At 40.2% G+C, this 23,477-nt stretch overlaps 2 protein-coding genes and 1 long non-coding RNA gene across 3 annotated transcripts in view; 1 reads left to right on the forward strand and 2 right to left on the reverse strand.

Annotated features, from left to right (window-relative positions):
- The window catches only part of LOC124262482 (run domain Beclin-1-interacting and cysteine-rich domain-containing protein-like), a 72,278-nt gene extending 65,506 nt beyond the window's left edge, over positions 1-6,772 (forward strand). The window contains exons 19-24 of the mRNA XM_046696988.1: positions 772-1,072; positions 1,612-1,690; positions 2,868-2,942; positions 3,776-3,866; positions 5,389-5,461; positions 6,505-6,772. Of these exons, the coding sequence (XP_046552944.1) occupies positions 772-1,072; positions 1,612-1,690; positions 2,868-2,942; positions 3,776-3,866; positions 5,389-5,461; positions 6,505-6,601 (716 nt within the window). The 3' untranslated portion in view covers positions 6,602-6,772. The remainder of the gene's footprint in view (positions 1-771; positions 1,073-1,611; positions 1,691-2,867; positions 2,943-3,775; positions 3,867-5,388; positions 5,462-6,504) is intronic.
- A 5,081-nt stretch (positions 6,773-11,853) lies between these two features.
- Positions 11,854-17,224, reverse strand: LOC124262452. Its single transcript, XR_006894594.1, has 2 exons — positions 17,111-17,224; positions 11,854-15,504 (listed from the first exon to the last, which is right to left on the reverse strand). It is a non-coding gene; the product is annotated as an uncharacterized LOC124262452 (long non-coding RNA).
- Positions 17,225-20,349: 3,125 nt separating this feature from the next.
- LOC124262483 (putative ankyrin repeat protein RF_0381) lies at positions 20,350-21,942 on the reverse strand. The gene has a single exon (XM_046696989.1). The coding sequence runs from the start codon at positions 21,940-21,942 to the stop codon at positions 20,350-20,352; it is 1,593 nt and encodes a 530-aa protein (XP_046552945.1).
- Between the last annotated feature and the right edge of the window lie 1,535 nt (positions 21,943-23,477).

Here is a 23,477-nt window from a genome sequence, read left to right on the forward strand (position 1 = left end):
TAAAACTCACTCACTCACTCACTCACTCAAACAGCAAAAATGTAAAAGGATGTGTGTTATTCTGCTATAAGGGGATGAAACAGGGACTGTTTGGCTTAGAGTTGTGTATAGGTATACTGTGTATAAGTCCACGTTAAACTGCGGCATATATCAGTGACCTTGCACAATGATACCAGTTCAGACTGATACGGGCACCATATTCGCTACACGTATGGATGAGCGTTGCTATGTAAATGGAGTAATCTTGAACATTTTCAACAATTTTCGTCTTGTCTCATATTATGAAATGATTGTGCATGGTCATTAAATTTTGTGTCACGTGATATTATAACAAGGCCATTTTAGGCGTCCTATGAATTTAATAGCAATACTGACTTTGTCACAGATCACCTAATTATATATATCGGTATTTCTGGTGTCCCTCGCCGTGATATTGCTGGAATATTGCTAAAAGCCACGTAAAACCATACTCACTCACTTACTCACTAGAGGGATCAGGTGGTTAGGCTCAGAGACCACTTGACTGGCACAGAGCATCTCACAATTTCAATGATGTGGTTGTGCGGTTCAGACTCTATAATTTACTGTCTGTAGTCATGACGATTGAGTGTTGTGGCATCAAACAACAAAACAACAAACATCATTTTTCTTTAACAAACAAAACAACAAGTACTCTAACAATGCTGCTGACATCAGTTCAGTTTCAGTATTGTGAAAATCTGACATGTGTGAAAGTAGATATGTGATGTGTTATTCGTTTATTCATTGCAGCGTATGTGAAACGGTTCCGGTACTGTGAATACCTGGGCAAGTATTTCTGTCAGTGCTGCCACTCCAACTCAGTGGACTACGTGCCAGGGAGAGTGCTCCGCAAGTGGGACTTTACTAAATACTATGTGTCGAACTTTGCCCACGATTTACTGGCGAAAATCTTTAAGGATCCTTTGTTTAATGTCCTCGACATCAATGCGTTGTTATTCCGGCGAGTTCGCAACTTGGAGACAATTCGTGACTGTCGGAAACAGCTCTTCCATCTGAAGTCTTTCCTTAAGGTCTGCAAGCAGGGAAGCAGGTGAGGGTCAGGTGATCGGACAAGCTGTTGGTGGCTGCTTGTGATTAGAGTAGCATAGCATTTCCTTATGCTGGTATATAAATACCAAATATTGATGGGTAAAATATGGGGTATTAGAGGTTAGCCTTGAGGTTAAGGCGTTTGCTCATCATGCCGAAGGCCCGGGTTCGATTTGACACATGGGTACAATGTGTGAAGCCCATTTCTGGTGTCCCCCGCCGTGATGTTGCTGGAATATTGCTAAAAGCAACGTAAAACCCATCTCACTCAGTCACTCACTGACTGGTTAAATATGGCATGCTCTGGATAAATTCAGGGCTGTCAGTCCCTGTTTATGGCAAAAATATGTTGAAGTTGTGGGCAATATCAGAGCCATACAGTGGACACCAGCTGATGAATGTTGACCAATACATCTTTCAAACTGTAAAATTAAGAAATGATTTTACTGAGACATGTAAACTAATAATGCAATTTATTGAATCTTATTGATATGTTTTATGTCAAAAGACACTAAGGAGATATTCTCTTTATGTCCACAGACTGCTAGATGATATAGAAAAATTACCTCGTCACTGGTTGGATGAAACAACAGTGTTCTCCATGGAAGACCTAACACGAGTGAGTTGAATCATAGTCTGGCTGTCCGTGTTCCTGCAGATTCTCTTGCCAAGTGTCGTACATACTGCGGATAATCCACAGACTTTGCTTTAATAAAATAATAGTCAATAAAAAGTGTTCAAAATGAACCAGGGTATGTGGATCCTTGTGATCTTCTCCTCCTGTACTGGCGTCTAGGACTTAGTTCTCTGTAACTTACTGAAACCACCATTTGACTTTCAAGGTTAATTATCCCCTGCCGCGCGTTTAGCGCGAAGCGGGGATATAGTATTAGGCTCAGTACATACGTACGTACGTACGTACGTCTGTCCGTACGAATTGGAATATCTTAAGAACCGTTGACTAGATTCTTTTCATATTTGGTACCTAGGTTCATCACAGTATGAGAAAGGTCCCACAAGGGGACTTTAACGTTTTACCCTTGTCAGCAAGATATCTCAAGAACCATTCACTGGACTTTCTTCATATTTCACACCAAGCTTCATCTAGGGAAAGTGCAAGGCCCAGTCGATTTTGGTGACCTTCACATAATTTTCAAGGTCACTGCGACACTTTGAAGATTTCAGCTTGTTAACCTGAATTCACTGGATTTTTTTTTCTTCATAGACTTTCAAGACTTCCCTTGAATATTTTTCAATAAGCAATTTCTTTAGTACCATTTTTGCATATTTCATACACTATGACATTCATGTCAAGGTAAAAAAAAAAGTCAGTCTTCAAAATATTTGTGTGTTTGAACAACTAAAGAGCCAGATATCAAGAGAGGTTGACTGGTCATGTTTTTGTAGACATTTATCTTTCATTACTGCTTAAGTTTGATTTGATAATTTGCGGCGGAGGATTGTTTTGATGCTGTTAATGAATATCTGACATTAAACGAAATTCATTTGAAACTGTTCAGGTTTAGTTTGGTTGTTGGTGAAGGCTGATGCCACCCATGTGCCAAGTTTGTGTGCCATGCATAAAATTGTCATATTTCTGCTGAGAAAAGCTGAGTGATTTGATAAGAGATCCATTAGCAATGTCATCCTTTCCTGTATGTTCACTTGTTTAGATTGTCAGTTTGAACATCATTGAATTTCCTGGTTGTTGAGCCCTTGTGTAGAAGTTTTGACATTTATTATGAAGACCTTGGTGTAGTCTTGTTTGATGGTTTTTCATATGTTTGTTGTTGCAGGTAAAGAGTGGGGAAATGGTGAACCAACTGAAGAACTGTGTCCACAATGCCATGTCCCACATCCAAACCTGCCCGGTATGTTGGCCCTGCTTCCTGTGCTTGTCATGACTACCTCACTGGGGTTGATAGGGGATGGAGATCCCTGCAATGGATCTGGTACTTTAGGCTCAAAGAAACAGCCATGTACCACAGATGTCCATGACCCCAATACTCCCCATAAGACAAAACCACCATTAGTGTACACTGTAGCTAGTCTGTGTTTTGGGATCTATCTCAGGCAGTCTATGGTGGTCTTAAGAGGAGACCAAATAGACTGGGTGGCCAGACTTGATTACTTGGTTAATAGTGTGTTCTTTAGCTTGTACATGGATTATTTGTCACAATATCAATCACTGGATTGTCTGGTTCAGAATATACCCACGAAGGTCCGGGTTAGAATATTCATCTTCAGTAACCTATGCTTGTCATAAGAGGCGACTAATGGGATCGGGTGGTCAGGCTCGCTGACTGGGTTGACACATGTCATCAGTTCCCTATTGCGCAGATCAATGCTCATGCTGTTGATCACTGGATTGTCTGCTCCAGACTCGATTATTTACAGATCGCCGCCATATAGCTGGAATATTGCTGAGTGCGGCGTAAAACTAAACTCACTCACTCACTCTGGTTCAGAATGGATTGTTCACAGACTGTCATCATATAGTTGGAATATTGCTGAGTGTGGCATTAAATGTAAACCTCCCCCCCACAAAAAACCCCAACCAAAATAACAAAAAAAACTATACCAATCTGGTCAAAATCAAAGGATGCAGTTAGTAGTTGTTAGAACGACCCACAGTAGGGTGTGATATGGAGGTATTGTACAATATGGTGATGCTGCTACTGACTGTGTACTGTTGCTGTTTCAGTTCTGTCAGGGGCTGGGCTTCATCTGTGAGTTGTGCAGCAGCCATGACATCATCTTCCCCTTCCAGCTGGACAAGGTGTTCCAGTGTCCAGGTATAGGCTTACATCACACATCACATTGCCTTATATGACCGTAGATAAGCCGAGGTCCTAACTTGACCCTTGATCGTTATGGTATGTTCCGTACATAAGCTGAACCAGCAACCTTCCTTCATCTTCTTCTTGTGATCAGTCTTTGGAAATAGTGTCAAGAAATTTATATTGAATTACGCAATTACATCCAGTTGTTACACTATCTTGTAATAGAACATGTTCTTTGCATATCTGGACTAACATTCGTAATCTACTTGATTGATTTTCCTCAAAATGTCATTCAATATTGTTGATATCAATTACCGGTACTGGGATATCTGTGTCCCTCCATAACATTTATTCAAAGCAATCATAATCATATTGCACCCACTTACACCTCAAAACGAAGTGTAGTTGACACATGAGCAGAAGTAGCTTCAATGGAAACATGGAGACACGAAATCACAGCAGTGACAGGTCCAATTGTTCCATACATAATATGTAGCAAAGTGCTACCTCATAATGTTAGTTATGGTGATATATATATATATACACACAGAAACGAATAAGGGAACACATGAAAGTACAAGTGTTCCTTTATTTATTTCCAGAATTTCACTCACAGAGCAATACATACCTTGTGAAGAAACCTGGAAAAGAATAAAGGAACACTTGTACTTTCATGTGTTCCCGGACTGCCTCCGTGGTGTAGTGGTTAGAGCGTCCGCCCGGAGAGCGGAAGGTCGTGGGTTCGATCCCCGACCGCGTCATACCAAAAGACGTTAAAATATGGTAATTGTTGGTCCCTGCCTGGCGTTCGGCATTAATTGGTACAACAAGGACTGGTCGGCTCGGAGTCAGTATAATGTGTCTGAGTGGGGTATTCATGCTTCACTATAAAACCAGCTTAAGTCTGGGCTCGTACAAGCAGCCGCACATACACATACACACGCATGCACGTCGTCATATGAGCGAAATATTCTCAAGCACGACGTTAAACCCAATTTCACCTCACCTCACCTCATGTGTTCCCTTATTTGTTTCCATGAGTATATTTTACAATTAAATGACACATTGCTAGAATATATTTCTCTTGGTAAAATAATAGTTCAGATAATATTTGCTCCGCTCACTGCATCAGAAAATATTTCCTTTATGTTATGTTTTAACTCAATCACCAGTAGATCACGGGGAAACATCTTAGTGATATGATTGTGTTATGGAACCCCTTCTTGGTGTCAATCCTTAGTGAATCCTGGATGGGACTCAGCCCAAGAGAGTACTTGAAGCTGTATGGTGGTGAGAAGTGTAATCCCAGATATAACAGTAGTTATAAGCACAGCCCAGTGATATGAAACTATAAATATGAAACTATAAATAATCACTCCTACATTCCTCATGCATGTTGTAAGAACTGACAGAAAGGGGGATGTGACTCCACCTTGCCATCAGTCAGTAGACTGCTCCGCCCACAGTCATGTGGGCTACTGTGACTGTTGTAAAGCCAACATTCTATGTTCTGATGAGAAGCCCTTGTTTCCAGATTGTCATGCCTGCTATCACAAGACCTGCTTCATCCCAGGCAAATGTCCAAAGTGTTCCAGGATAGAACTGAGGTAAGATGAAGAACACCACCACACTTCTTCCACACACCTGACTTAACGTCAAGAGAGCTAACCTGTCGCCGTTAACTTTTGCATGTTTGATCCTCTGAAACTTACAAGGGATCTGAAAGTGTACAAATAATCCCAGCGATGGTACCTCTAAACACTGATCGGGGCGGAGGGGTAGCCTAGTGGTTAAAGCGTTCGCTCGTCACGCCGAAGAGCCGGGTTCGATTCCCCACATGGATACAATGTGTGAAGCCCATTTCCGGTGTCCCCCGCCGTGATATTGCTGGAATATTGCTAAAAGCGGCGTAAAACCATACTCACTCACTCACTCATTCACTCTAAACACTGATCACAGAATTGTGATCTGATATCAAACATGGCTGCCATGGTGGCCATATTGAAAAATGACTAGGTGGTAACTAAGCCATTTAGCAGGTCTGGACATTTTGTCTGGTGCACCAAAGCTAAAGCCAAAGTAGACATTGCTTCGGCAGTTGAGGTAAGAGCTGTCACTTGACTTGTAAGAGAGGTCTCTGAGTTCAGTTATTTTCCCTGACCAACACTTGGCTTTAAGTTTAAGGGATCTAACAACGATTGTAAACCAAAAGTCACTGTGTTCTTTAATCTGATTGGTTGAAAAACATGATCGACTTGTATTCGATTCCTGGAAATTGCAAGACTATATTGATGATGTAGCTAAGATGAATATTCAAAGATAAGTCCAGTATGGCGTTCAAGTCTTTTTTATTGTCGGCAAGAATCTCACAAAGGTCCTCTGATATTGCCTAGTTTTCCTGGTCTACACACAACACTGATTCACAACTACAATGGAAGAACTTGTTGGATTCTTGTACAACTCTCAATACTATGAGTTTATCTGAGCTGTTCTCTTGATATACAGAGAGAACCTCTCAAGTCAACGGTGGGGCCCAGAATCGCGCTCTCTTACCATACAACTTAACAAAATAGTTATAGTTGTCTAAACTTTGCTACAGGTCTGAAGATTATTAGTCAATAATGTTTTGTACTTGCTTTTCCCTCCCCAGGAAACAGCGTCTTGCTGCACAGTCCATCTCTCAAGACAACTACTTCTCCGACGACAGCGGTAACGACAGTACAGAGCCTTCTGGTGTGAAATCCTGATACCAAATCAGTGTTCATGATTGTCTGTGATATATTTATACGATATGCAAGAATCAAGTCACAAGAAATATGCCTTGCTATGAGAGCAGATGGACTGTCTTTTTACATTAATAATTATCTTTCAGTTTGTGTACGGGAATGATTTCACAGGAGAAAATATCATCGATTTATTGAACGTTTTGCAGCCTTCATTCCTCACAGATGCATAACAGTTGCAAGAAACTTGAAAACTTAACACGTCTTAAGTTATGGATTTGTTAGGAGTGCACAACTTCCTGAAGTATGTGATACTAATTGCCTACTTCCAGCTAATTGTTTCTATTATTCATGACTACAAGGCTACTAGTATTTGAAACCTCAGAAATTTACCCACCAATGTACCCCTGGAAAAAGGTTTGACGAAAGCGTAACCCATGGATAAGACGACCCCCTTCTACAGACTGCTTTTTTTGGTCCTCAAAATTCGGCTTATAGACGGTCATATACGGTAATCAATATGATATATCACCGGTATCTCAACATTTTTGCCAGGTTTCAGATATTGGCTCATGCTGCTGATCACTTGATTGTCAGGTCCAGACTTGATTATTTACAGACCGCCGCCATATAGCTTGAATATTGCTGACTGCGGTGTAAAACTAAACTCACTCAGATATTGGGTGAAAATAGGTCTTCAAAGTTCTGCAGGTTGTAAGACCAAATGGTTTGGTGACTTGTTTGCTGTGTATCATGGTACCCTGACACGGTGGATTGTACCCACAATATCAATCACTGGGATATTCCATGCTGTATTTGTTACAGATTGGCCTTATCTAGCCTGGAAATAGCTGAGTGCAGTGTTAAACCACACACAAACATTTGGGGTAATGTTAGATGTTTATAATTGGGACTTGATGAGTCATTACCTCTGTATTTAAGTTGTGAGCTGATGCATGTCGCTGGTACAGGTTTGTAAGAGCTTTCTCGTCATCAGGATATAAGGGTAAAATAATAACTATTATCAGGAAACACCATGATAACAATGTTTCAGCAGTTATGGATTTGATGCTGTGGCTTCCATGTTGTCACATTCCTGGTGTTCATGTTTGTAGTCATCTCAAAGGGTTGCTGTTCAATAAATCAGTTTGTCATAATCATGTGCTTTCCACTCACGTTCCACTGGGCAGTTTGCCAAAATATTCCATATATCTGAACATAATTTAACAGTCAATATATCAGTTATAACATGCACACTAATATATCTTCCTGTTCCACCCCACCAATCACTGTTCCAGTTGCAGTGCACAAATGGTATATTACATGCTTTTGTAAAACTGTGTCAAATGCTTAGCTTCTACTTCACCTGTTCTTGTCTTCAAAATAGTTTTTTCTGGTGAACCTTTCATAAGCAGTTATCTACAAAGTCCTTTCAAAGTGTTACGTGTACATGTGTTGGGATAATGTCCACAAGACAATGATTGCTGAAGTCAGATCCTGCAAATCACAAGATTTATGTATACGTTAGCACCCTCCTCAAGGGTGATATGGATTTCAACGCTCGAGCCGTTAGACGAGAGCGTTGAATCCATATCACCCGCAGAGGGGGGGTGCTAACCTACTTATACCACGTGGGCGCCGAATGGACTCGTACATTGCTTGTTGCTCGTGCGTTTCCTGCACCGCCCAGGTCGTTATCCACATATCAACCTCTGCACGTGCAGACAGAAGGTTGATACGCAGAAAATCAACCTGCCGGAACAATGGACATAACACACCCTAGTGGTATAAATGCACATACATCCCATGAGAAGTTAAATGTATATTGGTATGCTAACAAAGGAACAACCTCTCAATCTGAAATCTCTCTACAACACAAATGTTATCGCAGTTTAATGCCTCTCCATCAATAAGGTACATAACATTAAATGAAAAGATCCGGTATACGATTAGCTTGCAAATTTTGATCTTAAAAAGACCTATGGTTATTGACCTTTAGAGAGTTCACCTGACATAAACATCAATTGAGAGTCTGTCGGATTATGACAAAGGTTGTAATCAATTTCAAGTAGACATCAGATAATGTTGAAATTGACTCTAAATACAATTCTTAGGATTTCTTGTCTTGTAATGTGATTTAGTAATATTTATTCCAGAACAAACATGTCATTCAAATCATGAAAATTGCTGCACCTGTGGCTCAGCTGAAATATTCCCCTGATATTTGTCTCGTGCTTGTCTTCAAAGGATATTCCAGCTCGAAGTACTTGGAAAGGAGAACTATGACGTTGCCTTTCTGACATTAAAACACACCTCTTCTTACATTCCTCTTCCATAATGAGCATCAAACTTATGAATAACTCAGGCCAATCTCTGTCGGAGTATAGTGATTAGTAGTTTTATATCCTACCCAGAAGATAATCATGATAATCTTCTCATTTGTGATGTTTTCTATCTCCAACTCTACTGCTTCACTAGACTTAACTAAAGTTCTTCACTGTGCTGCCCAGTCACTCCAAGCTTTGCTTGTTTCCCGATTTGCAACCATTTGAATTTCACAGGGATGGAGGATACCTTTGGTTGAGAGCATCATTTTCTTCTCAGTATTTAAGTGGTCATTATAGATTTAAAAATAACAAACTGTATCCTATAAGCACTATGAACACGTATTAAGAAAGAGGCTTGATTATATATTTTACTTAAAATCCCTGGGACCTCACCCCACCCCTTGAAAAAATCGAATGGTTGATCTATGAGGTCTCCCTCATGATGCATCTACTGTTGTACTCTTGATGGAAGAATGCTTGTGTTGTAGCTTGAATGAGAAATCACATAGAATTGTTATGACAGGATTCCTTCACCATTGCCAAATACCAAAGAACACAATTTCTGTCATTATCACAGGTGTTCTGGTCTTCCACTGATTTCACCAGTGATCTAAATTCATCATCCTTCAATGAAAAGTGGAAATATTGTAGGTGTCCTGTAAAGTTTTTTGAAATCCATTCAAACTCTGAGTAGTCACAATAAGTAAAAGGCACAAATGGAGTAAGGGACCGTTCATAATCCATCGCTAGGGGTAATGATGATTTTAAGGGGTTGTCACCCATTTTGTTCTGGGGAGATAGGGTGGGGGGTCATCAATTTTGTACACAAGTACTAGCAAGTTTATACGTAAGTATATTAAAAATTATGGGAAGGCGAGGGACGTCATTGATTTTGTACATGACATGCAGAGGTGGGGGGCACTTTGTGCATAAATCTTTTGGTGGTTCATTCACATTGTACATACCTCTCCATAAAAATCATCATCACTATCCCCCACCCCACCCCCCCCTAGCCATAAATTATGAACGGTCCCTAATTGAGGTGAATAGTATCAGAAAAATACTCCTTCGTTACTAACAGCAGCACATCCTGTCAACTAATTACGACAGTCATACAATGCTGCTCATGTATGGAGTTACTGAATGTATACTGAACAAGAAAAGTTAAGGATCATAAACATTTTGGGGGGATACGTTTTGGTACGTGAGAGCACAATTTCATGAAACAGGGGTTCAATTTTTTTATAAAAAGCCACTTGCCACAGGGCAAGTGACTTTAAGAAAGTAACTTGTCCTGACTAATTATCCACTTGCCCTGATTTTATGACATAATTATGATGATGTAATCATGAAAGAAGAAATCAACATCGTATTTGATGTTAATGTTTACTGGACTATTTATTGAAAAGTGATAAATAGCAAAGAAAGATAACCCTACTTTATTATCATTGCGAAATTTAATAGCTACGTTTTGAGCAGATATGAAATTAAATCAAAGTTTATTTGCAGTTTGAAACCATAAGTGGAAATTATCTAGTAGCCCACGGACAAGTAAGAAATGAAAACTGACTTGTCCCGGGCGTCGGGATTTTTTGAACCCCTGGAAAATATCCCCAAATATATTTATGATCAACAACCTCTGTTCAGTGTATCTATACTTAAGATTCCAGCTGTGCTATCTTGGCAGTAGGGCAAGTGGTGAATGAAAAGTCTTCAACATATATAAAATGGTCCACAAAGTGAGGAGGATGCAGTGAAATGCAATATTTATTCATTCATTCCAAAAAATAGCGTAAGCCTTATATATCTTTAGATAATGTGAAGATATCACAATATCAGCAAGACTTGAAACTAAACTTGTGGACTACGATTTGATCCGTGCAAAGAAATATTGTAACTCACCGATATGCAATATTGTGAAATGTATACAGAGATATTATTTTATGTATTTGTTATATTGTAAGTTAACGGTCATAATGGGAAGACAACCCGACCAAAATAAATACTTACAATATTAGATGTGTTTGTCTTATTTGTGGTGATGTTTGGACAGTGCATGCTCATTACATCATTGAGGTGAGAGACGACTTACAGGATCAGATGGTCAGACTCACTGACGTGGTTGACACATGTAATTGTATCGCAATTGCGTAGATCGATGGTCATGCTGTTGATCACTGGATTATCTGGTCTAAACTCTCTCTCTCCACATTTCATGACAGAGATACATATGGTACTGTGGCGCCTCTCTCTCTCTCGCCACAGAACCATATGTATCCCTGTATAATGGTACAATACAGAGCTAGTGATACAAAACATATAGATACACTGGTCACAGTACGATATGTATCTCAACTGGCCATGATACAACATGTATCTCAATTCAGTGCCACCAAATATTGCAATTCACTGGTCATGACACATATTGTGATTCACTGGTCATGACACATAATGCGATTAACTGGTCATGACATGACACATATTGCGATTCACTGGTCATGACATGACACACATTGCGAATCACTGGTCATGACATGACACATATTGCGATTCACTGGTCATGACATGACACATAATGCAATTCACTGGTCATGACATGACACATTGCGATTCACTGGTCATGACATTGTGATTAACTGGTCATGACATGACACATATTGCAATTCACTTGTCATGACACATATTGTGATTCACTGGTCATGACATGACACATTGCGATTAACTGGTCATGACATGACACATATTGCAATTCACTGGTCATGACAAGACATATTGCGGTTCACTGGTCATGACATGACAAATATTGCGATTCACTGGTCATGACATGACACATATTGCGATTAGCTGGTCATGACATGACACACATTGCGATTCACTGGTCATGACATGACATTTTGATTCACTGGTCATATATATCTGGATATACCAAAATAGACACAAAAGGCAATGAACAGTAAAGTTCTTTTAATTCTTAAGAAACAATAGTCACTTAATGACGGTCACATCAGCCATCACTGTAACAGCAACTGACAAAGTCATTAATGTCAAGTTTAACTAGGTCGGGTAATTCCTTCATTCAGTAAAGTATGCATAATTTAAAGCATCATATATAAGGATACAGTCCCATATGTATCATAAAAAGTATCACGTATTGCGTTCCACCCTACTTCCTGCTTATCGTGAAAGAGGATTACTGACTTGTTTAATGCATGTCATTGTATCTCAGATGCTCATGACGTCCATCAGTAACCATGGTAACTGTCTTGTCCAGACATAGTTCCACACTGCCATCATACAATGGTACTTACCAGCATGCGACTCTATACAATCATATTTCAGTCATGGGCACGCACTTAAATATAAACATGTTTTGAAAATTACCATTTTGAAGATGCTCTTGCAAAAATATTGTTTGTCTAAAATATAACATGATACACCTGCTCAATTTATCACTTCTGGTCCACAACTTGCCATCAGCTTCTCATCATTTATATCATGGATATAGTGAAATTGATGTTGCTATACATATTTTGATATTGAAACTGCAAAGAATCAACACAAATTCATGAATATCACTCCAAAATTAGAATTCTCTGCAACAGAAATATTTACATGTGTTAAGATTATTGGATAAAGATGGACAATGAGAAGGCAGAAATTCAGTTTCACACACTTAACTGATCATTAACTTGATTATTTGCAGTCTATAGGTATCGAGCGAAAAATATACAAAATACATAATTTTTATCACTGTTTGATTTTTTTTGGTCACTTTGGAATTGATAAATTGATACTAACACTTCCAAACAATGACAACCCTATAAGACTACCCACCTATAAACATTATGTCAACCATATGCATAACCTCAAATGACTATGCAAATAGTTATTGAGAAAACACTACCTCATGTCAGAGATAAGGAATTTTATGAAAAAAAGTCCTGCAAGGAATGATGATTGTAATGTATGATTAATCTGTATACTGTGAAGGCATTTATTACAAAAGTTACAAAATTTACCCTCAATATTATAAGTAATATACTTGGCAACTGTCTGTGCAATACATTTTTCATCATTTCAATCTTATTTGCCAAATTCTAGTGTCATTTGGAACCGTTGTCATTCTCCACTCCTGTTTCTGCCATGGTTTGGGAAAGCAAAGCATTTTGCCCTGATTGCATCCGCAGACGAAAATTACTGTTTGATATTCGAAGGGACATAACTCTTGTGTGCTTAAAAAAATATGTTTTCAGGGACTTGTCATTTCAAATAATACCACAGATGAGAACCAATCTATTTCCTCTTCATAAATAAGAAATAGCATACTTTTATCCCAAAAAACCCAGTTTGTGATAATAATAGTTGAATTCTCCATGGTGAGTTGGATTTCAATGTCAAAGGTCACAAACTGTCAAGGTCATCCACACTCCCCATTGGAACTTGGTAAGACAGATCATACCACCTGTGAAAGTTTCGAGTACACGTCCATATGCATTGCTTATGAAGCAATAAAAACATCTTGTTTACCTAAATGGTAGTAATACAAAAATCTGTCGCATCAATAATCATTGGGAATGAAGGAGCAATAGTATCAGACAATCAGTGGTTTTCAACATCCTGGAATTCTTTTGGATAGTTATTCCATTGGTTGTTCAAGGGCTTTTTGTGTTTCAGAACTTTCACACAAGTATATTGTATTATGTATAGATACAAATATGTTCCATATGGGTAACTAGAAACACTGAAGAGATTCAAATAAAAAACCACTGAATTCCATACTTATGTATAGCTGTGTAAAACAATCTTGAGTGAGTGAGTATGATTTTACCCTGCTTTTAGCAATATTTCATCAATATTTCATCAATATCACGGCAGGGGCTTCACATCCAATGTAATGATCAGATACTGACTGGTAACCATAGTAACACTACACACTGTGGTATCACCACTGTGTGATCATAAATCATAGCATATATTTCTGTGTGCGTGTCTATCACACTGGATGAGTGGTCACAGACACAAGTGAGAATTCTTGACAATGTAAAATATCTTGCAAATATTTCAACTTTCCTCTATCAACACAGGTTACACCATTACATTACATGTGAAGGAATAATGGTAATGATTCCCGTCCAGTTTATTTTCCACATCTGATCAGTGTTTAACAATAACACTGGTCTACTGGTCCCAGTTGACATTTCCTTCATAAACAGTAAAATATGAAAACTGCTAGTCAATTTTTAACATCAGTGATAGACTGACCAAAAATTCTTAAGCAAAACCAACATACATTACAACCATACTTGCTACACAGGTTCTCTTCTTGGATGGTTTCTCATTCAAACTGTTCAATGAATAAATACATCTTGCTTGACAACGGTATAAGAATCTATACTGAAACATCACATCATAAGATAATAAAGAAGTTGTTATCCATGAAGTATCATATCTTTCTTATTCATCAACTTCTAAAATGCCAATCAAACAGAATAAATACCCTTTAAAACCCTTTTTTGGCTTGGACCATTGTGCCTAATTGAGATAAAACACAGTACATATTTCTATGTGCTTGTCCTTTGGAACGCTGACAAATATTGGTCAGTGTCAAACACTGATTTAATGATTACTCCCTTCACTTAATGGCTGTTTCCTCGAAATGTACGATAGTAAAATCTGGTATTGCTACTGAGTTGCCACTGTCCAAACATAAAACAAAACAGATGCTGTGTTAATGGCCTGCACAAAATGTATGGATACCTGGGCATCTATTGGAGAAAATATGGAAGCTTGATTCACAATAGAGGATGATCTCATCAATGTACACCTGAAGAAAGAATCAAATCCAGTCTACGTCCCTTCAAATATCCATGGTTTGATTCTCATACGATTCTGGAATCAAACAGTCTTCCATGTAACATTTGTGATTTTTTTCTTTCCACAGGTCTCACATTTATTGTCCACAAGTTCAGAATCAGAAATATTTCTCTCACAGATGGAGCACCACTTTCCTTCCTTCCTAGCTGGGTTGGTACTTGGGGGGCACTAGATGAACGTTTGTGTGTGCAATGAAGGCATGGTAGTTTGGAGCTACGTCTCCGCATACACGACACTTATATGACCTCTCCGACCTTCCCGCCATATGCATGTCTAGATGGCGCTTCATTTGGTACTTCTGCGGAAATGACCTTCCGCACACGTTACATGTGAATTCTTTTTTGGGTATGTTCCCTTGACCGCTTCCACTAGCCATTTGACCAGTGTGTGTAAATATATGATTTTTTAGGCCGCTCAGTTTGGCGAACCGTTTCCCACATTCTCCACAGTTGTAGGGCTTCTCGCCTGTGTGTGACCGTCGATGTTGGTTGAGGTTACTCGCATAGAAAAATGCTTTGTCACAGAAGTCACATTTGTGTGGTTTGTCGTCCGTGTGTAGTTTCATGTGACGGTTGAGCTGGAACTTTTTGCCCGAATGTCTTTCCACACACTTCACAAGGTAGTTGTGCAGGTGGTGTTACCATCGGCTGGCAAGCATCAATGGTTACAGTGACTGTGTGGGGAATCGGGACAGATGCCAGGGCTTCCTCCATCATGCCTGGAGTCCTGAAACATTAACATTAAACATCAGGCTACATTACAAAATCTTCTTTGTCACATGACTTTAGACACTGGGTTGGAGGGAAGATGTTTGTATGTACAGGGGTGGAAATAACTATAGAATTGCTAGTGTACTCCGGTACAGTGGCACATATAAAATTTTTCCACTATACTGGCCGATTTTCTTGTTGATTTTTTAAATAAACAACATAATTAACATTGGAAAGTCAACTGGACACCGGTACAGTGTGATATAAAAATTTGATTGCCCGACAGAAAAAAACACTGGACTGGGGCGTCGGGCAATGGGTTATTCCTCCCCTGATCTGAGATTTGCATTTATAACAGAAATCTGGGGATTTTTAAGGCTTTGGTCCTGCCCAACTTGAAAAACATATGGTGCCTTGGTCATGTGACATTATTCGAACATATGCCACTGTTCACTCTGATGGGTACCCGGTAGGATGAGACAGTTAACCTTATATTTCTGGGTCCTCACAAACAGCATGGACTGTATACTCCTAAGGGAGCTGAGAATAAAAATCAAATGAACACTGATTCAATAACCCATCTTCATAAACTCCAAGGCAAACATTCACCACATCCTAAAACATGGTGCTTGACGTACTTTATCCCAAAACACTAGCACTTGTATCTCAGAGGGATCTCCAGAACACCACAGAACCATACTGTATTTATGTTCAGGAAAGACTTGTCCACAAAGATTTCAGTAATATTTTTTTTTATATGTTTGTTTTCAAAACACCAAAATTCCATCATGTGACGTCTGTCTGTAATTGCGTAAACAATCCATTCTGACCATCTAATCCCATTTGTTGTATGAGTTGCGGACTAAGTTCTTCAAGGGTCTAATCACAACACAGATGCTGATGTTAACCTATTTACTTTACTCCATCACCATATCACCTTTTCTATTTACTCTCCCCATCAGAGAACGGTCAGTTATTAATCGGGTATATAGGTCTGGATTTTTGTGCACTACTCTAATGACAGTAACGACCGTCACCTTCGGCTTGTTATGATTCTGATGATCCTCCCTTTGTCAATACATGGCAAAAGCACTATATTTTATCACAAAATGTCCATCTGTTCATGATCCGTGTCAAATAAGTGTATTGTATTTTATGACAATTCCCTTCAGACTGTCATATTTTAGTGACACTTCCCTGATGCCCATACCGATGCAACCCCAAAATAAAATACCGGTCCTTCAGATTTTCATGATTATGAATAAGCCAATATTTGTTTCAAAAATATAGAGGAATCTAACCGAACTAGTGTCGCATAATTGCTCATTACTGGACAGGAAACGGTCCTTCATCAATATAATGCAGTGTCTGGAATGTTTTTTTGGCATTGGTTATGTTCGAGGTCGTATGTCAACTGTCATTCTGTCTTACAGACACTACAATGCTAAAGATCTGCTCGTTGAAAACTAACACTTCGAAAACACTACGTCATCCTTCGGATTAGGAGGAGCGACCTGAATATGCTAGGATCGCCGCTTGAAACAGCCAATATGCCAATAACTACAATACAAATGGGCTTGAAATTTATACAGACGTCGACTCTGACTAACAAAGCACCTTACTCTGTACTCTGAATATCGTCTGATATTGCTCAATGTGGACAGCAGGCTGTTTTACTTATTTGACCTCACCAGAGTTGTGTCCCATCCGCCATTTTACTTCGCGACAAGCCAGCCTGCATCACGTCGGGGCAAAATCACCGAGTGTGTTACGATAACCAAGGGAGGTAACTGCTACCGCAAATGGACGGATGGAATCCGTTCAAACAATCACAGGTATCGAAAAACGTCAGTTCACTAACGAATGACTGACTGACTGACTGAGTTTAGTTTTACGCCGCTTTTAGCAATATTCCAGCAATATCACGGCGGGGGACACCAGAAATGGCTAACGAATGAAAGATTAAAGGAACAGACCGTCAACGAAAACAAACCAGAGGTAAAATCAAAGGGATGAACAAATGAAAAAAGTGGGGGAGAATTAATGGCTAAAATGGATTAACTAAACGCATACATGAATGGTTATAACGTTAACAATAGTAATTGAAACACTCTTTCAACAAAAAGAAATAAATAAGTTTTATTCTGTGTGAATGAAACAGAATGATCTTAGGACGGGATCTTATCGGAAGTACACCTTTCTTTATGTGAATGTTTCCGCTAAAAACAAAACAAATGACAACAAAACAATAACGATGATGATGATGATGATGATGATGATGATGATGATGATGAACATGCTGATTTTGATGATGAAAATGGTGATGATGTTGATTAGCGAGTGAGTATGGTTTTACGTCGGATTTAGCAGTAATCCAGCAATATCACGGCGGGGGACACCAGAAATTGCCTTCACACTTTGTACCGATGTTGGGATCGAACCCGGGTCATCAGCGTGACGTGCGAACGCTTAACCGTTAGGCTACCCCACCGCCCTGATGATGATGGTGGTGGTGGCGAACATGATGATGATGATGAAACAAAGGAAAGTAATAACCCCTGTACATGGATCGAATGTTCATTATCATCTCCCTGGGGACTATACTTGTAACCCAATCACCGTGTGATACACTAGAAGGTTAATATCTTATCCTACCGGGTACCCATCCGCTGCTTGGTATATTAGAACACTTGCCCAAAGCGAGACAATGTGTGATTTACATACATTTTTTCTATCTCTTTAATTATTTACATACATACACCCGTAAAGTTTAAAGAAATCCGATCCAGGCACAGGCTGATCTCGCCATAGTTTGCATATTGTTGACAGATTTCGGCGTTAAACCACTTTGAAAACTTATGTGTTAATTGTAAATCGTACCAATAGAAAGGAAACTGCATGATGAACCTAGTTTCAGATCGCTAGTACTGGTCTGTGTATATGCACATCAAATGAAACACCGAGAACAAGTAGAGTACTTGGTCTAAGTTAACGCTCATCACGTACCGCGCGTGCATTTGTTTCACTGTTCCAACTATTGCGCTTGTATAGTCATACTGGGGCTGACATCAGCATAATGTTAACCCAGTCTAGTTGACTGTTGACAGGAGGTTACGTTTAGCAAAATCTATCCAATATCACTGCGTCGGCAATGTTGCGTCATCATAATTTTATGATAACCTAGTTACTATTCTTGACGATGACAAGAAAAATAGAGTTCTACATCACAAGTGTCACGTAATACCAATGGACCAGTAACTTGTCGTTTAAAATAGCCCACATGTCTATGTCAGCGCGGGGTGTTATGCTGGAAAAGCCCCAACCGATATCCAGACAAAGGAGGGCGGTGGGGTAGCCTAGTGGTTAAAGCGTTCGCTCATCAAGCTGAAGACCCGGATTCGATTCATCACATGGGTACTCTGTGTGAAGCCCACTTCTGGTGTCCCCCGCCGTGATATTGCTGGAATATTGCTAAATGTGGCGTAAAACCAAACTCACTCACTGCAGAAGAAAGTGTCCCAGTCTGTCGACTCGTACACCAGGGGCACACACACTGTTTAAGTATATAGAGTTTGAAACGACGTCGCACAGCTAGATTGTCTAGTCAGGTAAAACAAGCGGTGGATTTTCCTTTTTATATCGGCAAATTGACGTAAACTGATGAAATAGATATGGAGACGCCGAGAGACGCCAGGCACCTCATCTGTCACTAGACACACTGAAGGGTTGAAGGGGTATTTGTCTGGTGTTCATAATTCAAATCACCCAGCCACCTTTTCTGGACTCAACAAAGTATGTTGTTCATGAAATAGTAGGGGATACTCTGAAACAATTGAACATTTTCGACCAGGAGCACAATTAAACTGTGGTTAAGTATGTCACTTGATGTTATGACTGCTAACAGGACAAGATCTTGATAGGGGAAGATTGAAACGGTTTCAGATGGAACAATATCAACTGTCGGCACTGCCCGAGTGACAAATCACTGACCTGTGACGTCATATATACGAATGTGTGCATTCCATGCAAACTTGCAATGTGTAAGTACTGTGTGTGGAGGCTAAGACAGGGTTCTAGAATTAAAGAATCACATTATATAATAAACTGGTTATCACTTAAGTGTCTTTTCGGGTGAAACATCTCCTGCATAGAGCAGAAACACTGACATAAACACTCACAAAGGCTCGCTAATTACAACATTTATTCCTAGTATAGGATATTTACCAAAATCACATTAACGCCATTTTTCAGTTAATCTAAGCAATGTCCTCATTTACATGAATCGACGTGGATGGCATCGACATAAATTTAACACAATGAAGGCAATATCTTAATTTGTTAACATAATGTAGACCCTGTTCCCCTTACTTGAAGTAGCACCATGGAGATCTACATCAACATAATGTAATCCCTGTTCCCCTTACTTGAAGCAGCACCATGGAGATCTACATCAACATAATGTAATCCCTGTTCCCCTTACTTGAAGCAACACCATGGAGATCTACATCAACATAATGTAGACCCTGTTCTCATTACTTGAAGCGGCACCATGGAGATCTACATCAACATAATGTAGACCCTGTTCCAAGTACTTGAAGTAGCACCATGGAGATCTACATGAACATAATGTAGACCCTGTTCATATTTACATGAAATAAAAAAGCAATCACGGAAACAGTCAACCATATAAATCTTATCTGTGCAATAGCCTCATGTACATGGACCCGTGTCCTTGACGTCAAAATACATTTAACACAACCAATGCAATATTTTCATTTATTAACAACGTAGGCATGCTCCCATGTATTTGCATAGGCGCCACTGAGATCTACATAAATTTTACAAAATATCGGCATTGTTCTTATTTAAATGTGTTTGTACTGTTGACATCAATATGCTTCAACAAAACATTGACAATATCGGTATCCCTCTCTCCGATGAGTTGTAATGGAGTGTGTCCATCTGCATCAACGACACTGACATCAGCACCATGATTCAACAACATCTCAACAACATCAACCCTCTTCTGTACTGCAATGTGTAACGGTGTCTGATTGCTCTCGTCAACGGCATTAACGTCAGCATTGTGCGCCAACAAAACCCTAACTGTGTCCCTATTTTCCCAAAACACCGCCAAGTGCAGTGGCGTCTGGTCATTATAATCACGAACATTGACGTCGGCGTTTCGACTCAGCAACGCCCGAACGACGTTAATCCCTTCTTGTCTTTTTGCCGCCAGGTGTAACGGCGTTTGGGTGCAGTCATCAACGGCATTGACGTCAGCCTTGTGATCCAGCAGCATCTGCACGCCAGTAGAACCTTCTCCCTCAAATGCCAGAATGTGTAATGGCGTCTGTTGTTGGTTATCGATAGCGTTGACATCAGCGTTGCTCTTCACTAGTACGATAACAGTGTCTGTGTCTCCCCATTTCGAGGCCACGTGTAACGGCGTCTGGTTATTGTTGTCGACGGCGTCTACATCAGCTCCATTTTTCGACAGCAGCTGTGCGGTACCGGCGTCCCCTTTCTCTGATGCCAAATGTAATGGCGTTTGTAACGAATCATCCACAGAATTGACATCAGCGTTGTTATTCAAAAGCAGTTTAATAGTGTCAAGTGCCCCTCTTGATACTGCCTTGTGTAACGGCGTCTCCCCGATGTCGTCAACTGCATTGACGTCGGCATTCCCACACAGCAACATCTGGACAAGGCTCGCGTCCCCTCTGGTGACGGCCAGGTGTAAAGGTGTTCTCATCTTTTCATCATAAGCATCAACGTCAGATTTGTTGTCCAACAAGACCTGCACGGAGTGGATAGTTCCTATGGATGCAGCGAGATGCATCGGCGTCTGTCTGTGGGCATCTACTGCATCTACTGAAGCGTCGTATTTCAACAACATCCGCACAGCTTCAGTTCCTCCAAGATTTGCCGCGGCCACGTGTAATGGCGTTTGACCATTATCATCAACAGCACCGACATCAGCTCCACCATCCAGCAACATCGCAAGAGTGGTAGTTCCGCCATCATTCTCTGTCGCTAGATGCAACGGCGTCTGAAGGTAGCAGTCAACAGCATTGACATCGGCTTTACTGCTCAGCAACATCTTCACCCTGGCACTATCTCCCCTGCGTATCGCAACGTGTAAGGGTGTCTGTTTGGACGCGTTCAGTGCGTTGACATCAGCGTCATCATCCAGCAACTTCTGAATTGCGTTCCTGTCTCCCCTGGAAGATGCCAGGTGTAATGGCGTCTGTTTGTCATCATCAATAATAATGATAGCGCTGCTGTTGTGCATCGCAGGTGGAGATTCTTGGGCTGATGTCAGATATAACGCCGTGTGTATCCTGTGATCAGCATCAACTGCATCCACTCCATCGTCCAGAGACCCCGGATTGGTGCAGTTGCCATCTGTTGTTCTTCTGCCACATGGCGGTCCTGTGTCTGTATCAGTCATCGTAATGACGTCAACTCTGAGAAAAAAGAATAATTATTAAAGAAATCTGACATTGGTGGTACTCCTTGCTCCGATACGGTACAATAATGTTATTAAATTATGTCATACCTATAATACTTTAAACCAATATTATTTGCCCCACCTGTATGTATTGTGAAATAAAGTACAGTTCACCCTGAAATACTACTATAACTAAAGCACGAGGATGCCTGCGACATCTTGATTAACAGAAAACATTATTACAAAGGATATTTCAAATGACAGGGGGAGGTCATTATAACAGCGACATGACGTCCCCACATTATGACGTAAGACAAAAAGTGTACTTTGTCGCAGGTAAAGGGCGTATAGTCGACACCTTTGGTCAGTATTCACTCATGTTAGTGTGGGTAATCCATGCATAGTGTCACTGATAGAAACTATAAGCCTGTTTGGCGGAAATGATTCTGGTGAAAATGACATAACTGGGTCACTCAAAAATGCCGGATATTGCTATAGCTCCACAGGTGGCACCCACCCAGGAATGCTGATTCTATCCAGTATACACATTTTTCAAGGACGCACAAAGTAGCAACATATCGACTGTTCAGTACTTACATTGAGAAGATGACCAAGAACGAAGAATGGCGTTGGGTGAGTGTACCTTGAATATCCCCGAAGGCTTCAGTTCTGATCACCAGAGTCACGAAATGATTCTCACTTACAAGGGAACGAGGTCCAAGCTGCAAATGGTGGCATCTGCACACAGTGGGTTAAATAAACTTGATTGTAACTGTACTACATACATGTAACATCGTAAACGGCCACTAGCTCTCATATCAATATATATGTAAACGAACACTTTTGTACCCCAGCCCAAGGCCCTATACTGAACTAAGCTGATTGATGGACTGAGTGGTACCGTCTCTTTAATATCAGATATTAGTTCCTGTTCAATCAGAGAGTATGAACAAACTCTCATACCATATACTCACATGAGTGGCAAGCCATTTGAATACATCTATTACTGACAAATGATCCATAACTGCGGCGCTTTGAAGACTCTGGAAATATTTCGACATGTATGGTCGGGCATGACACAAAAGACCCATTACAGGTACTATTCAAACCTATGCTGATTCTCATACTTCTATTCACACAACTGTCCTCGGCAGGTGCGTGGTTCTCCTTTTGTTGTGTGCAGGGGGTTGCGCGGGGAATGAATGGGTGTATGTATTAAAAACCTGTGAGTGAATGACTTCGGGGTAAACCCGTCGGAGCAACCCGAGCAATATTTAAGTTCGATCACGTCATGTCTTTGATAGTGTTTGCTGTTTAACACCCCACTAAACCACTACAGCTATATGCCGACAGCCTGGAAATAGTCGAGTCTAGACGAGACAATCCAGTGATCGACATAGTGAGCATCAATAGACGCCATTGGGATATTATAACATGCATCAGGCAGCGAACCTGACCAGCTGATCCCGTTAGTTAGCTGCCAATGAACGTCCTCCGGGGCTCGAACCTTCCAATCAGCTGATAAAAATGCGGTT

Source organism: Haliotis rubra, unplaced genomic scaffold (assembly GCF_003918875.1).
Source record: "Haliotis rubra isolate DU_JTF1 unplaced genomic scaffold, ASM391887v1 Scf84, whole genome shotgun sequence".
In the NCBI taxonomy this organism is placed as follows: domain Eukaryota; kingdom Metazoa; phylum Mollusca; class Gastropoda; order Lepetellida; family Haliotidae; genus Haliotis; species Haliotis rubra.

What these genes read in the sequence shown, in the direction of transcription:
- LOC124262483 (XM_046696989.1), bottom strand. Translation starts at nt 21,942, where the DNA reads ATGACTGATACAGACACAGGACCGCCATGTGGCAGAAGAACAACAGAT.